The sequence below is a fragment of the Thunnus albacares genome, chromosome 4, assembly GCF_914725855.1.
Source record: "Thunnus albacares chromosome 4, fThuAlb1.1, whole genome shotgun sequence".
NCBI classification, from domain to species: domain Eukaryota; kingdom Metazoa; phylum Chordata; class Actinopteri; order Scombriformes; family Scombridae; genus Thunnus; species Thunnus albacares.
In genome coordinates, this window is record NC_058109.1 from 25383452 (window position 1) to 25399580 (window position 16129).

The 16129-nt window shown below is 43.4% G+C and overlaps 1 protein-coding gene across 4 annotated transcripts in view; it reads left to right on the forward strand.

The window, feature by feature from the left end:
* The window catches only part of LOC122980395 (plexin-A1-like), a 192211-nt gene that overhangs the window by 51518 nt on the left and 124564 nt on the right, over positions 1 to 16129 (forward strand). For all 4 annotated transcript variants that reach the window (XM_044348347.1, XM_044348349.1, XM_044348348.1 and 1 more), the window contains exon 3: positions 3073 to 3255. In XM_044348347.1, coding sequence (XP_044204282.1) covers positions 3073 to 3255 — 183 coding nt within the window. The remainder of the gene's footprint in view (positions 1 to 3072; positions 3256 to 16129) is intronic.

Here is a 16129-nt window from a genome sequence, read left to right on the forward strand (position 1 = left end):
AGACCTATATAGGCTACTGTGTGTGTATGTGTGTGTGTGTGTGTGTGTGTGTGTGTGTGTGTGTGTGTGTGTGTGTTAAACCGTATGGACTCTCGGGGCTACTGTATACAGTATTTCCGACAGTTAGTCTCCTCCATATAAGATGGATTAACCCTTTTAACTGGTTTCCCTTAGGCTCTGACGTCATGGGATTGCTTGTGTGTAAGTGTGTGTGTGTTTGTGTGTGTGTGTAAATGTGTGTGGGTCTGACTCTAATCCAGATTGATGGGTTTCTTTCCCATGACTATATGGTTTAAAATTGTTGCCCCTAGTTGTATGTCATATGAAGACGGTGGGATTTGTTTTGTTGCTTGTAGCAAAATCTGTTCACACGCACACGCTGAAGAAATAAACTGGATGCTTTGGCTGAATAGTTGCGTGTGTACTGGAGTGTGTATGTGTGTTTGTGCACAGGTTTACAAGTCCGTACATGTGTATTTGTCGGTGTTTGTTGTCTGTCAGTAGCCTTTGTTCCTTGGAAAGAAATTGCCCCCTAGCCATAGTGGTTACAAAAGAAAGTTGTTTCAGGTAATGGCTGTGTGTGCTCCTGTCTCTCACTTTCTTAAGCAAACGCACACACACACACACACACACACACACACACACTTCCATACATACAGAGGCTGCCATTAAAATGTCTTCTTTTCTTTTTTTTTTTTTTCTTTTACCATGTGACATCAGTATGCGGAGAAAGAAAGATAGAGCAATTTCTTTGTTGACTTCACTTAATAGCCAGCTGACCACACAGCTACACACACACATCCTCACACCTCTACACTCTTTGGAGAACATAATGTAGGTCCAAAGGGGTGTGCGAGGGGAGAGATGGCAGCAGAGGGAGACTTGCCATGGAGGGATGGATGAAGAGGAAGATGCAGAGCGATTAGGGGAGGAGGGATGGATGGACAGAGGTAGAAAAGGACAGGGAGGGGGGTATCGATGTGTGCTCAGTTACTGTAGCAGCTGGAAGGAGACGGACAGAAAGAGGGAGAAAGTAAAAAAAAAAAAAAAAAAAGAAAAGGCAGAAAAACGGGTTATTGACGTGCGCTGAGCTGCAGGCAATTTAGGCAGATCGGGAGGGAGAGAGCGAGTGTGAGGGGTGTTATCTTTTCTCCTGTGTGGATCAATCAGATGATGTAGTGATAAGACTGTGGATTACACCGCCATTTACACACTCCCCAAGTGTGTGTGTGTGTGAGTTTACCGACTCACACATGTGTGTGTTGGCTCTTGTTAACACACACTAACGCACATTCAGTTCCACACTTTAGCAGTCAGTCAGAAACCTCTCGTCTGACACGCATGTTTCACACTCACACGTTTGGTCTCTATCGCCAAAGCAGCATCCAAAACAAGACTTAAAAAAAAATGGACACACAAATGTTTAGAGCTGGAACAATCGGTCGATTAATTAATCAGTTGATGGACAGAAAATGTTTTATTTTGATACTCGGTGAATTGTTTTGAGTCATTTTTTGAGAATATATGTCCAAATTCTCTGGTTCCAGCTTCTTAAATGTGAATATTTTCTGTATTCTTTAGTCCTTGATAATAGTAAACCGAATATCTTTGGGTTGTGGACTGTTGGGATAAAAGAAGACGTATTAGGTTGCATCTTGGGCTTTAGGAAACAGTGATCGTCATTTTTCACCATTTTCTGACATTTTATAGACCAAACAACTAATTGATTAATTGAGCGAATAATCGACAGATAAATTGATAATGACAATAAAGATTTATTTTTCATTAATAATGGTGACTATTATTAATTGTTTGGATGAATTGATGAATATGAAACGTCAGATGTTCATTTTAAAGGCCCATTACAATTTCACAGTTCTTCAAATTTCAAATAGTTTGTTTTGATGTAAATCAGAGAAAGGAAGCAAATCTTCACATTTGAGAAGCTGGACCAAGTGAAGATAAAACATTTTTGATTGATAAATGACTTCAACAATTATCAGATTTCTTGTCAATAAGTTTTCTGTCCATCGACTGATTAATCGACTCATTATTTCAGCACCAATCAAAGCATACTAAAACTAGATTCACTTTGAAAATGTCCATGATAGAGAAAATGTGTTACAAACTGTTCATTGTCCACTTTAACCTACTTCATAGGGGACTGATTATACTTTGTGTGTGCGTGTGTGTGGTAAGTGGTTAAGGCATCATATGGGCCAGTGGGTTGCCTGGGGTGATAGTCCCCTTGTGACATTGGAATGCTCCAGATATTGTCACATGGTCACCAGCATTACCGCCGTGTCACTGCCGTGACTGAACACTCTACAATATGCTAAAGCTTTTGCATGGTGGGATTCTGTTTGGGAGAAAGAAGGCTGTGTTTATGAATGGCCCGTGTTTGAATAGGCTGCGTAACATGTTGGATAATCAAATAAAAGTGTTTAAGTTAGATGATGCACCCTCAGCCCTCTCTGCTCTCCCACTGTTATATGGAATTCAAGTAACAAGTGGAGTTTCAGGCGGCTCCGCTGCTTTCAAGCTTTGCTTTGTGAGGCGTCCTGGGGAATCACTTGACGTCTTAAGCTTGATCCGGCCCAGGACCTTTGTTCTGTTTCGCTTTGAACTGTTTAACAAAAACAAGGCTACAAAATACGATAAAGGATATAATTTAAATCATACATCACTACTGTCACACTCTGGATATACTGAATCAGAAGAAAACTGTACAAGATCAAATAAACTTTGTGGAGTTTTAGAATGAAAGCCTTCACACTTATAAAGGAAGAAAGTGAATCTGAAGTGCGTTTGTTATTACAATCCTTCTATTTCCTTCTCTTCAACCCTTCACATTTCTCACACTAAGTACCAAAATAAACACCTTGATTTGTGTATTAAGTTTGGTGTGAGAAAAACACTCAACATATCACCCACCACCTCTCACAACCATACATTTGTAATGATTTTTTTTCATATTAAGGTAGATAATCAACATTATAAAATGATGCTGATGATGTTTTGAACTATTGTCAGGCCTCTTGTCTGATCCTTGTCTTCTCTTCTTTCCTCCAGCCTTTGCAGATAGACGATAACTTCTGCGGCCAGGACTTCAACCAGCCTCTGGGGGGAACCAGCACCATCGAGGGCATCCCGCTCTTCATCGACAAAGATGATGGCATGACCTCGGTGGCGGCTTACGATTACCGTGGCAACACTGTGGCTTTTGTCGGCACGCGAAACGGCAAGCTGAAGAAGGTATGAATGATTTTTTTTTTTTTATTTACGTGTGTGGATTTCCCCTTTTCCATTATAAACAGAACAAAGTGTTTTTTGTTTTGGTTGTTTTTGAGCGTTGAAGTTGAGAAGTATTTTCTGCTTGCTTTTTGTAACTTGTCATTTAATATAGCCAAAGGGATGTAACTCATTTATGGACATATGTTTCCTGTTTTGTATGGCGAGTAGCTTGTCAGCCAGCCAGTGGTGTTTGTCAGGGTCGTCACTGAGTGAATCTGGGTTAAGACTTAATCGTTTTTACACCAATCACTGCACAAACACTTTTTTTTATGCCAGGATTAAATGCGTTCAGCACCATTTTTTTTCTCATGAGCTGCCGTTTCCAACAGGACACTTAAGTGCTTCTTTAAAGCCTGTTTCATTTAACAAGTAATGTAAAGCGAGTCCGCGGCTATTCCCTCGTTGATTGTCATGTTAGTCACGTCAGACATAAAACGTTACTGCCGCGCTGTGTCCCAACACCGCGTACAGCCTCGCCTCTAATTTTAAGAGCTCGCCTTCAATCAACCCAACAGCTATGACCGGTGAAAGGCTCAGCTGTGTTGTGTCGTCTTTTTTTTTTTTTTTTTTTTTTTTTTTTCTGCTCAGCTGTGCAGCACTGACTAATTCGGGTGGATAGATTGAGGGAAGGACAGAGGATAGAGTAATGATGGATTGATTTCTATTAACTCCTTTTTAGAGTCTGATTTCTAAAAGCATTAATGGATTGTAACTTTTCTTTGGAGAGCAATTTTGGAGTGAATTTCTGTACGATCACAGTGATGTAGCTGTTGTACCCTCACGAGGAGGAATGAGAAATCTCTTCGGGTGAAATCATGTTAACTGTACATTCAAGTAACAGAGTGGCAATTCTCTGGATTGATACGGCTGACTTGTAAATAATTTGTCGTCTGTATGTTAGCTGTACACTCTTACAATATGCTATAATTACAATTCTGTGTGTAATATGCTTGCGTGCAGCTTGTGTATTTGTTGCTGTGTGTCACGTCTCTGTGTGTGTGTGTGTGTGTGTGTGTGTGATGTCTCCAGTCTATGGAGGACAGAGCTCTCGGGGTAAATGGTAGCTCATTAGAATTCACCCCGTTTCCCTCCACACTGCTCAAGACCTGTCATCCATTCAATATTATGAATGTATAATCAGCCCATGTGTTTGTGCGCTTTTAATGCGCGTTTGTGTATGCACGCCGTGTTTGTGTGTTTGTCACTCACAGTACGCATAATAATGTGTGCGCTCGCGACGGCGCGGATCCGTGTGCGTACGCGCGCGTTTGTGTTTATGAGGGAACGAGAGACAACAAACAATACAATGTTGACTAAGATTCAGCACTGTGCATTTGTCAAAGTGACACCCATTCACTTAGCTTGGCAACAGTCCCTTTATTTATTTAGCTATTCTCTTTTCTCCCGCATTGTTGTGCACTCTGGCTGAGGTGTGTGTGTGTGTGTGTGTGTGTGTGTGTGTGTGTGTGTATGGAACATCACCTGGGAAAGCAATGCTACAGTTGGCTGTTGAGGTGTGTTGTTTTTTTTAATGCCTGTGTGCATGTAACAACAGAGCTTGGAGTTCTTTTGGCTGCCTTGTGGTTCAGAGAGGAAACCCTGAAGAAAAAAACAAAAAAAAAAAAACAAACAAAAAGAAATCTGGTCTTGGAAAATCTTCAACTTGCATAGAAAGAACAGTATCTAAAACCTGACATTTGAGCACACACATTCACACGGAGATTCACAGCAGTGCCAGTGTGTCCTGCCGTAAAGAAAAACTCAATGAAAATTGTGACAATAAGGGAGAAAGACAGAAAAGGCAGAGTAGTAAAGAGACAGATGAAATGGAAAAAGAGTAACCGAATTAATAGTCAGCGATCGGGCCTCTCTGATTCGGCACACGCTCGTCCTCCTCCGCTGTGTGTGTGTGTGTGTTAGTGGGTCAGTGTTTCTATGAGTGATTTTTATTTGTGCGATTATTATCTCATTAGCAAAATAAGTAGTTTGACTCCTGAGGATACGTTTCTACAGGATTATGTTTTTTAGCATCCAACAGTTTTGTGGGGGCGCACGCAGACCATGATGTAATGACGGAGCATGTTCCCCGTTCTTGCACTTGTCCTCTGGAGAGCACTAGTGTTGAATGTTGTTTATATAGCCATGCCTGAGGAGCTGGAAGGGAGAGAGGGCTAGGAAAAGAGAGAATATTGGTAGAATGGATGAATGCGCTTGAAGGAGGAAGTTTTCTGGCATGTTGTTCAGTCACAGTTTGAGAGAAAGAGCGGGGAATTGATAGAATTCGTAAATGGCTGCGTAGATATTATTGAACAAGCATGTCCGGACGGGATTATTTTCCTCTTCAGGATCCTGGAAAATGTATTAAGAAACATTATTTTACATGTAAGATCATTTCTTTCTTCATTTAGTCGGACTTGAAGTGTTTTGATATCATGTTCAATCTACAGTCAGAGTCTATTTTTAACCGACTATACAGCTTCTTTGGCTCAGCCTCTCAAGGTTGTCCACAGCTACAAGATAGTGGCATAAACAACATGTTCAGTGCACTAATGAAGTCCCTCTGTGCTTTGGTGGCCACACACACTCGCACACACACTCTCACGGGGGAAGCTTCTACTAATGAGTCCTGGTTTGATGGGACGTAGATAGGAGAGATACAGAGGAAAGGAAGGGAGATAGAGAGAAAGATGAGGCAGATAGAGAGAAGAGCAACGAGAGGCGGAGAAGAAGAGGAAGTGATGAAGAGAGGTGATGTCCACTGGTGTGATTAACTCATTCCAGCGGTCATCTGGATACCGCTGCGGTCAAGGACACAGCGGCGAGCCGGCCATCCGCTGCACTTAATATTTAGGATTAAAAGCCTCCATTCACTTTGACTGTTTCATTATCTCTGTCTGCTTGGCTTGGCCTGTCATTGGTCAACCACGTGTCTGTGTTCATCTGTCAGCAGGCCAGCTTTACATACTGTTGCATATCTCACTCTCTCTTCTCTCCTTTTTTTTTTTTTTTATGTCTTCCTGTCTGAAGAAGCACTGTAACTAAGCCACTTCTGTCTGCGGAGGAAAGCAGTCAGCAGATGGACATTCGAGCAATTTGGCCAATTCTCTCGGCCACTTCTGCACATTAAAGCACTGTTGAACATTGACAATGAAAGGGCATTCACCGTGACTCGCACACACACTTGCACACGTATACAAAGTCTCAATAGGTGGTCTGAGGAGATGAGACAAAAGGGAGGATCCCAGGCGATAATCCAATACCTATTGTAAGCCCTTTTTTTTTTTTTTTATACCACACACACTTACACACAAACATGAGTTAGGATTCCTCAGCTGCGCCTTCCATCGGGGGCCAATGTGAGCCATCTGCTGTGTGCATGTGGCCAGTGTGCCATGTGGTAGGAGCCCCCAGTGCCCGCTGTGTGCACCTTGTGGCCGTGCCAGGCTCAGGTGGGTGGGTGCGGAGGTGCCGTCCAACCCCCATTCATCTCATCAGGGCATCAGTGAAGAAAACCCAGAAGCTCTAGGTACAAGACTAATTGGAAAAGTTAAGACAATCATTCTATTTATATAAACATTTCAAAAAGTTTTATCATTGCAGTATAAAAGTCCTTCAAAGGGCATTTGTACCTAGTACCTTGTGGTTAGTGTGAATGTCTCATAGCCAAAAGATAACACGACTGACCTCTGTACCAACCAAAGTGTTTCCATTACCTAATCAACATTGGTTCTGGTGTCCTCGAGCAAGAACATGATCCCCTATCAGTTAACTCATTATAAAGGATGAGAGGATGACGGCATCAGCTAAGCAGCTACAATCTACACATTAAGTGCCAGATGGTATTTGACATGTTGTACTTGCTCTACACACAGTAGGCCCCAAGAAGCCACAGTTGGGTTTTTATGAAGGATGGCTCTCTAGTTTTATTTGATCAAAAGGATGAGAACCAATATTTAATGTAGGCATGAGAAACTCTTAAGCTTTGTATTAAATATGGTAATACAAAATAATCACAGGAAGACAGTTTGTCCTGGGGATGATACTATAATTTATACTCGAGGTTTGTGCTTTGCCCAAACTGCATTAAGTACCTTCAGCTCTTTGAATGGATTCACAGACTTAGTGTTGAAAATGTAAAACACTAGATTTAAAACAACTTCTAACCTTTGTAAAACCTCACTAACCTAAATTAGACTATCCCAGCAATTACAATTAAACTCTTTCTGCAGCTGCTTGACCAAGAAGCTTTGATCAGTTCTCTTTTCTGTAAGACTTTTACTGTGAAGTACAAGCAGGATGTGGTTTTATGCTAACTTTAGCATTTGTGCTTTGTGTTTTGGGGGTATCTTTTCATGTCATCTTGTACATAGATTGTTTTCATAGTACATGCACTGGTCACATGGCATTCTAGGGGTTAATAACAAGTGACAGGTTGTCGTTTCTATGTGTATGTCGCTGCGTGAGGTCACTGATGTATTCCATCGGGACCGCCGTTGTCACCATCAGGAGACTGTGTCACAGCCTAATTGACTGACGATTGTTATTCTACTGGTGCATAATGCTGCCCTGTGTGTATGTGTTTGTGTATGCGGGCACGTGTGTTTGTGTTTTGCATTTAAACGTGTGTGTCCACCTCCCAGATTTACAGACAGGACCTCCACCTAAAAAAAAAAAGGAAGAAAAATAAACACACTGTGGAAACACACCAGTAACATTTGACCAGTAGTTACAGTCAGGGAGGTTTTATGATAGAAAAGCTGTGTGACTGTTTATGTGTGTTGTTATTGTTCTGCTCGATAAGTTACTAATCTTAAAATCCTCATCAGAAAATATGGTCTAGAGACTTTGTTCCTCTGTGTGTGTGTGTGTGCGTGTGTGGGTGTGGTGGGGGCGGGGGGGGGGGGGGGGGGGGGGGGGGGGGGGGGGGGGGGGGGGGGTTGTGTCATCATTTGGCTCAGCCGGCCCAGCCACGAGTTGGCCAGGGCAGCAGCACAGAGGCTGGCTTTGTGTAGGCGTTTGGTCGCCCTCGGTCATTAGTTCACACAACTGCATGCGGTCACACACACACACACAGAGCGGATGAGAGAGAGACGGGGGAGATGGAGATGTGGAGAATGATGAAAGGGATCAGATACGTCTGGGGGAAGAGAAGTTAAGACCGAGCGTTCAAGACAAAACAGATAATTTACACTTTGCGTTTAATACTGAGTTTTTCCACTTAATTTAGCTCTTTCCCAGAGCGCCATCAGTCATCCAATCTTATCAGGATGTTCTCAAATTAACAGCAAAATGTGTCATTTTCTGCAGCGCTTTCTCCTTTCTCCCCACAGCACAGCTTTTAAATGGCGTTTCCCTATTACATACAGCCCAGTTAAGCCATAATGTGTGAGTGTGACAAGCCAAGCATATAGAGTATATCTCTCTCACCACAAGGACCATCTCTTAGCATGCAACCTGGCATGAAATAAACAGTCAAATGAACTAGCTAGCCAGCTAGCTTCTTGTAGCTATTTACTGCCTAACCAATGACGCTCAGGGCTACCACAGCTGGACTCAGGGTGACTGAGAGTCCATGTGTGTATACATCTGTGTCGGAAACACTGTATATTTGTCAGGTTTTGAGAATTAGTGTGTTTCCTGTATTGCGTGTGCATGCGTGCGTCCTGTTGAAACATATGGATATGAATTATCTCTCATCATCATCATACCGGGTCTTTCTCCCATCTGTTGGCATGTCCTCTCGTGTGGCTACACTCCACCTAGCACAGCACACAACATGTCCTTGTGGACGCGCACACACACACGCACACACACACACACATTTATACATAAAGACGCACTTAGGCCTCGCAGGTTGCAGCAATTCATACAGTGAATGTGAGATATATTTGTGACGTCAGGCCTTGGGTGCTGCCACCTCCTGCGTTTATCGTTGTGTAACAAAACAGCTATATAGATTGTTGGATGTTGTAAGCTTAAATAATGTCTAAAATGCATCCATAACAGTCATTCTTACTGCAATAGCCACTGTATAACCACAGTTATGAATTAGTAAAATGAATCATCCATCGCTTCTTCACGTCGCCTCTCCGCTTCTGTTCTCCCTCTCATTTTCTGTTTCATCTGCTGCTCACATATTCTCTTTCCGCTCTGTCTCTGTCTCCTCCTGTGATCAAAGATTTCTCTCCCTGATAATAGTTGAGTGTTGTGTATGCGTAGAGACGAGATGCAGTGATCGCTATTTTTCTCTAATCATTCCCTCTCATTAAAGAGAAGGGCAGAGCGTGCATACACGTACACATACGCACGCAGAGCGTAGACATCGAAATGTACATGCATGTGAGTTTGCATGTAAAAGTAGGTGCGCGACTGTGCATACACGCACACACTTTCACATCTTAGAAAATGGGTTGTAACACTCACGTTGTAAGGGTAGACATTAATGAGGGGTCTTCTTAAAAGATTTAATGCCACCCCATCTCCTACACAGACACACACACACACACACATACACTCGCTGATCCACCCACACAGTCTCATTAAACCAGCGTCTCTACACTCCACACCTTTATCCTACAAGAGCCTCATCTGCCATAATGATCCATATTTCCTACCTTACTAACAAGCGCTGGTGACTTTAAGGGACACTATGAATTGCTGCAAGTTGATTATCCTCTTATCAATTCCTAACAAATATCTCTTCCTAAACTCGGAGCCAACTATTACCTGGTAATTTCACCACTGCAGTGCTAAATGTTCAAAGCTAATCACTTTTAAAGCACAGGATAAGTTACGGTGGGCTCCTATGTTAGCTAATGCCATTGATGAGAACAGTTCAGTCCTTGATAATCTCAGTGCTAATGCACTTCAGCCCGCTTCAGCAGAGTGTGACTGCACTGCGCGGCACTCATTCACTACCTCTGCGTTCCCATCCTAATTCGCTACTACCAGGGGTTAATGAGGCAAAGTGAGGAGTAGATAGAGAGAGGGAAAAAAGCTGAGAGAAGGCCGGGAGAAAAGGAGACAGAGGGAAAAGAAAGAGCGAGGGAGATGAATAATAAATGTGCCATGCTAGAATCCATTTTTAAGGGAAGATTAGAAGAGTCTGGATGCAGGCTGGGATGCTCACATGATCCAAGTGAGGGCTAGGCCAGCCTGTTTCTAGGTCATCTCCATTAGACATCTCGGGATAGAACATCAAAGAATCCCTGATTTTAATAACATATATATGTGCAAAGTTAGATGTTTTAAATTGAGTTTTTCTTTCAGTTTTCAGTCTTACTCATTTGTCAGGAAGGGTTATAACCTGTGGTATTGAGAGATATAAGGTTCGTATGCCTTATTAGGCACGGATGGAATTTTTGTGCACATTATCAGGCTGTTGATATCACATCATAGCTCTAAATTAAATATTTATGTCATGTTTACAGTGAGCGCTTGTTGTTGTTGACATGGGACGATGTTTATTTTCCTGTAGAGTGGGAAGTTGTGGTTAAGGAAGGGAATTTAGTGTCCTGGCATAGCCTTGTCCATGCCAGCTGACTCAGCCAACAACACACCTGGTGGATGGCCCCGTGCCAAGACTCCATGAGCACACTCACTTCTGGCAAGACACACACACACACACACACACACACACACCCCACACACGTGTACTGAGACCAGAAGGGATGTCATATCTCAAGCTAACAAGCCAAAATGAGCACATTCATGCAGGTATATACAAACCTGGACTCACACTGGGGCAAGTTGGACGGCAGCACAGTGTCCAGAGGGTTAGGCATGAGTGGCACAGTGGGTAGAGATTACCTTTGGCCCACAGTGGCTGTATCTTACATACAGGCACACACACACACACTCACACACTCACACACGTCTCGCACACTCATTTCCTTGCAATTAAGCCCAGCTGATCACAGTATATGCCTTGGCTTCGAAGAGACTCTCTTCAAATGGCTGTGCAGCTCTCTACAAGCCCTTAACAACCATATAAGGAAGCGACATAACCTCTTAGCCATTAAGTGGCAGGACTGATCAACTGTTTACAGAAAGACACACTTAGAAGTAGGGAACATGATAGCGCGAGATGCGGATCTCTGATGCCTCCCTTAAATCTCTGTAAACAACAGGATGTGAGGAGCTTCATCATCTGCATTACGCCAAATGATGAGTATAAATGAGTGTAAATACATGAGTTACTATCAAATGAGCTAATCTAGCGTGAAGAATGCAGACAGCAATACACACAAACACACTCTCTTATGGGAAGCGACTGTAGCAGGCTTATCAGATTACCCATTGCCAAGCTAATAGATTCTTAATAGATTGTTTTTGATTAGTTCCTCTGGTTTAGTGACATTAAGATGATTAACGTTTGTGTACATACGCAGGTCAAAGACGCAACACGCATACATTAGCGCACAGTATTTGATTAGTTAGTAGAAAAACGCTATTGCTGGAGTGATTTTCCAGTGTTTTGTTTTGAGTGTGTAACTCTGTCACATGGTTGTCATATGCTTTGGGAGCATTTCAGGGCCACAATGTTCAGGCTGGGCATAGAGTTTGCGCTCTCTCTCTCTCTCTCTCTCTCTCTCTCTCTCTCTCTCTCTTACACACACACACACACACACACACACACAGACACACAGACACACACACACAGCAAAATACCCTTGAGACACACACACAGATGCACAAAAACAACTCAGAATTCAACAGCTCCCCATGTTAATCCTTCTCACACAGCATGGTGGCGTCTCCCACCGTCTTAACTAATTACCCCCCCTGCCCTGCATCCGCCAAAGGGAATAGCCTTAGCCTGGAGCCTAGTCACAATGTTAGCTGGCTTGGTAACTTGCCCCCAACCTGTCTGCTTTTAGCCCACTCGCCTCCTGACTACTGCTAGCCATCTTGCACTGACCTTGTGGCTAATCCTGTTAGCATAAGGGTTGGTGATAGCCAAGCGGAAAGCCAATCCGCCATGCTGGTCTAATGCCCTCTGGCTAATCTTTTAGTGTAACAGTTGGCTAAAGTGAACTTACTTCATTTTCTTTCTCATTTGTTATTTGTTCTACTGTGCCGGGTGGCAAGTCCGCTCTTAATTACTGAGTCGAGATTTCATTTAGTGCTAATTAAGAGGAGTAACTGTTGTACCAGCAGTGGCTTAGGCTCTTGTTTTTAACGTTAGCGGAGCTAGCAAAGAAACAGCTAATGGCTCTATTATTGGTGCAGCTGACCTTTTGGCTTTACCATTTCCATCTGTTAAGTCCTTAAAAATGAAGAATTAAGCATTTAAGAGGAGGCTCACTGGGCACAGTGTTATTCACTCTCGCAGAGGGTTATTTCTTTTTTACCGCCTCTCTCTTTTCTGTTTCCCTGCGTTCTTCCTTCTCCTCTCCCCATCCAGAGTCTCTTAAGTCTCAGAGACAGAGAGAGCTCATCTTCTCCTCTTCATGGTAAAATATTTATCCATCCTTTCCTTTGGTTCAAATGTTTCAAACTGATGGAGTCTTTAATTAGTCATGTATGCATCTATCTCTCTTCTCCCTGCCTGTCTCTTGTTCCCCCTTCAGCTCTAGTCTCTTTCGCCCAGCCCCTCTGTTTTTCTCTTTGATTCACTCACACCATTGCCACTCTCTTTCTGCTCCTCTCTTTTCTCCACGGAGTCAGTCATTAGCTGACTGACTGACTGACTTGTGCATCTTCTTCCTTTCCCTCCCCTTTCCACTCCCTCCCTCCCTCAGTACACACCCACTCTGCCCCAGCACAGCCTTTCTTTTTCTCCTCCCATCTTATTTTCACCCTACCCTACCTTTTTTACCCGCCCACCCCTTCCCTCCTCACTTTCTCCTCAGCGTCTATGCTAAAATGGTCCTGGCCACAAATATCGGTGTGAGTTGCTGAATTAGCACACCAAGGTACACAGACACTCCCAATAGCCCCCCCCCTCCCCAGTTTCCTCCATATCTTCTCCATAGCATTAATTGCACAGTGTCATCCTAAATTGGCTAACACCAATTAAGCCCTCACTATTATATTTAATTGGTCATTTAGCTTGGCTACAATTTGAATGCAGTGTCTCCCTGGAAATGGTTTAGTTGGCCTCCCGCAGCACATGTGGCCATTTCGGAGACAGTTTCCTCCTCCCTGTGGGTTTTACAATGGTCTGGCCAGCTACTGCCACTGCCAAGAACAGAGACAGAGGGGTGGTGGCGATTGTGTGTGTGTGTGTGTGTGTGTGTGTTGGGGGAGTAACAAATGGCAGAAGGAGAGATATTCTCCTCTGTCTACCCTTCCCTCTCTCTCGCAACCATCATCACACCCCTCTCCTTCTCCGCTCCTCCATCCATGTGTTGCCGGTGGATTAAGCTAATTAAAGCACCGCAAACAGGGTCTCCAGAGAGTGGCCGCATACACACACATTATTATAAGCGCACACACACACACACAATAGGAAAAACAGGCAGGAAACATGAGAACAAGCTCACATACATACAAAGACATGCACCACGCTCTACATGAACTAGCAGCAGATAGTGTTTGCTCGTGCCGTAACCATATATTACAGTGTGGCCCATTATATCAAAGTATCATGTAAATACTTTATGGACCACTTTCTCATAGTGCAAACAGACTAAAACTGCTCTTCAGTGGATTTCAGTGGATTTCTGTGGAGATGTAATTATTTGTCATAAATGAAGAACTGAGCTTAAGTCCATGTAACTCCACGTCAATATGCATTACATCAAAGCTAACGCTGCATCCTCAGACTGTGTGCGCTCCAAGGTTCAGCCTAAGGACTCCAAACTATGTGTTATCATCCGTAAGAGCCTTGTGCTGTCAATTTATGGGTCACTGCAGTGAACTAGTGGCCTAGATATAACACAAGATCCTTTTACTTCAGCCTTGGTGTGTGTGGGTGTGTTTTTATGGGTGTGTGTGTGTGTGTGTGTGCATGATTTGAGAGAACATGGCTTGTAGTTTCTGTAGTGCAGCAGTCAGGGTGTTTTTTAGGACATGATTGATTTTGAATATGTATACAGTGCAGGTGAGTTTGTTCATACTTACCATACCATATATCAAACAAGTCCGCACATATACCAAGTGTGACTGAAGCTTAAATATGAAAGACCAACTTGTCTTAGGGACAAAAAAAGAAATGGGTGGGACAGATGAATGACATAACGGTGGACGGAAGGAAACCATTCATCCTGTCAGAGAAAGACAGGAAGAGAGGGAACGCTTTGTCACTTAAAAGAAATTCCTTTCCGGATGTTTCTGCTTTCAGGATATTGGCTGTGTCTCTGGAAAACTGCCTGCTTCCAGGGAAACCTATTGGATTACTGATAACCTTGGAATGGATAGGGCCATCACTGAGGGTGTGTATGTGTGTGTCGAAGAGAGAGAGAGAAGGGAGACAGTGATGGGCGGTGGGTTCAGCTCGCTTCATTCTTCTTCTCCTTCCTCTGTTTTCTATTCTTTCTCTCACTCAGTATTGTTATGGTTTCCTCTTATAGTTAAAGCAATGACAGGTCTGACTTTAAATATGTGTGTAGGTTTAGCTTTCAATGTTCCCTCTAAATTATTTTTGTCCTCCCGTGCCGTTGCGGGGGTATGGCTTTCAACTGCACCGATGCCCCCCGTGAGAGACCTGTTTTATTATTGCGCGGAAGATTTCAGAGCGTTCAAGCACACAACAATAAACACAGTCACACCCGAGCTCACACAAGCACCCACCCAATAATAAGGCTCCAATAACATAGGGGTCTTTACTCCAAGTTGTCTCCAAATCCCCCAGTGGCAGGCCTGCTCCTCGGTTGCCATGGCAACAGTAGTCAGGGCAGCCACGGCTAGCGATAGCGAGGAAGAGGAAGGATGAGAGAGAGAAAGAGAGACAGAGAGAGAGAGAGAGAGAGTCATAGGGAGCATTGATGTTTGTGTTGCAGGCAGGGGATTTGAACACAGTCACAACATTGAAACTGGGTTGATCCAACGTTGCTGAACGTTAGAGTTGCACCCAGCACAGTGCTGGGAGTGCGGCTTCAACTGGGGTTGGAAATAAGTGGGCTTGTAGGTCATGTTTACCCCTGCGTGTGTGTGTGTGTGTGTGTGTGTGTGTGTGTGTGTGCGCGTGTGTATTTGTATGTGTGTTGGGGTAGAGAGAAAGAGACAGAAGTGAGAGAGAGAGAGATGAAACTGCAGAGGCAGCACACTCGCTCATTAACTCCCTCGGCATGTTCATTCTGTCTTCATGTTTGTGTGCGTGCAGATGAGCTCTGTGTTTGTGAGGACATGCTCAGCCATGCACAACACAGTGGCTGTGAACAGGATTCAGTCCACATTCTCTGTTGCTTTAATATTACGTTTACAATATAGGAATATATGATGCCAATGTTCCCAGTTTGTTATAAGTTAATAAAATGTGAGTGTTCTGTAACACTGCATAAAACAAGAACAGTTGAATCTTACTTAAACAGATATCCTATATTTTGGGCTTCCTTTAACATAGTTTAAAAGCTGTCTTACGCCCTCTTGACTGTGAATCAATATATAGCATTGCAGCATATAAAGCATTGCCATTGGCAGAGATGTGAAAAGAATTTAAGAGGGGAATCTGCTCTCATTTCCTCTCCTCTCCATATACAGTACCGAGTAGTGCAGCAGAGACTGGATGCACGACAAACAGGCAGTTAGTGTCAGGACTCCGATGGAAAATCCATAGTTTCATTACAGGCCCAGTGGTATGAATGTGGCCGGGAGGCGACCAAAGCTCTATCACAGGCCCTACGGGAGCCAAAATGGCTGCATTTAGTGATGCAGTGGAGTGAAGAGGAGG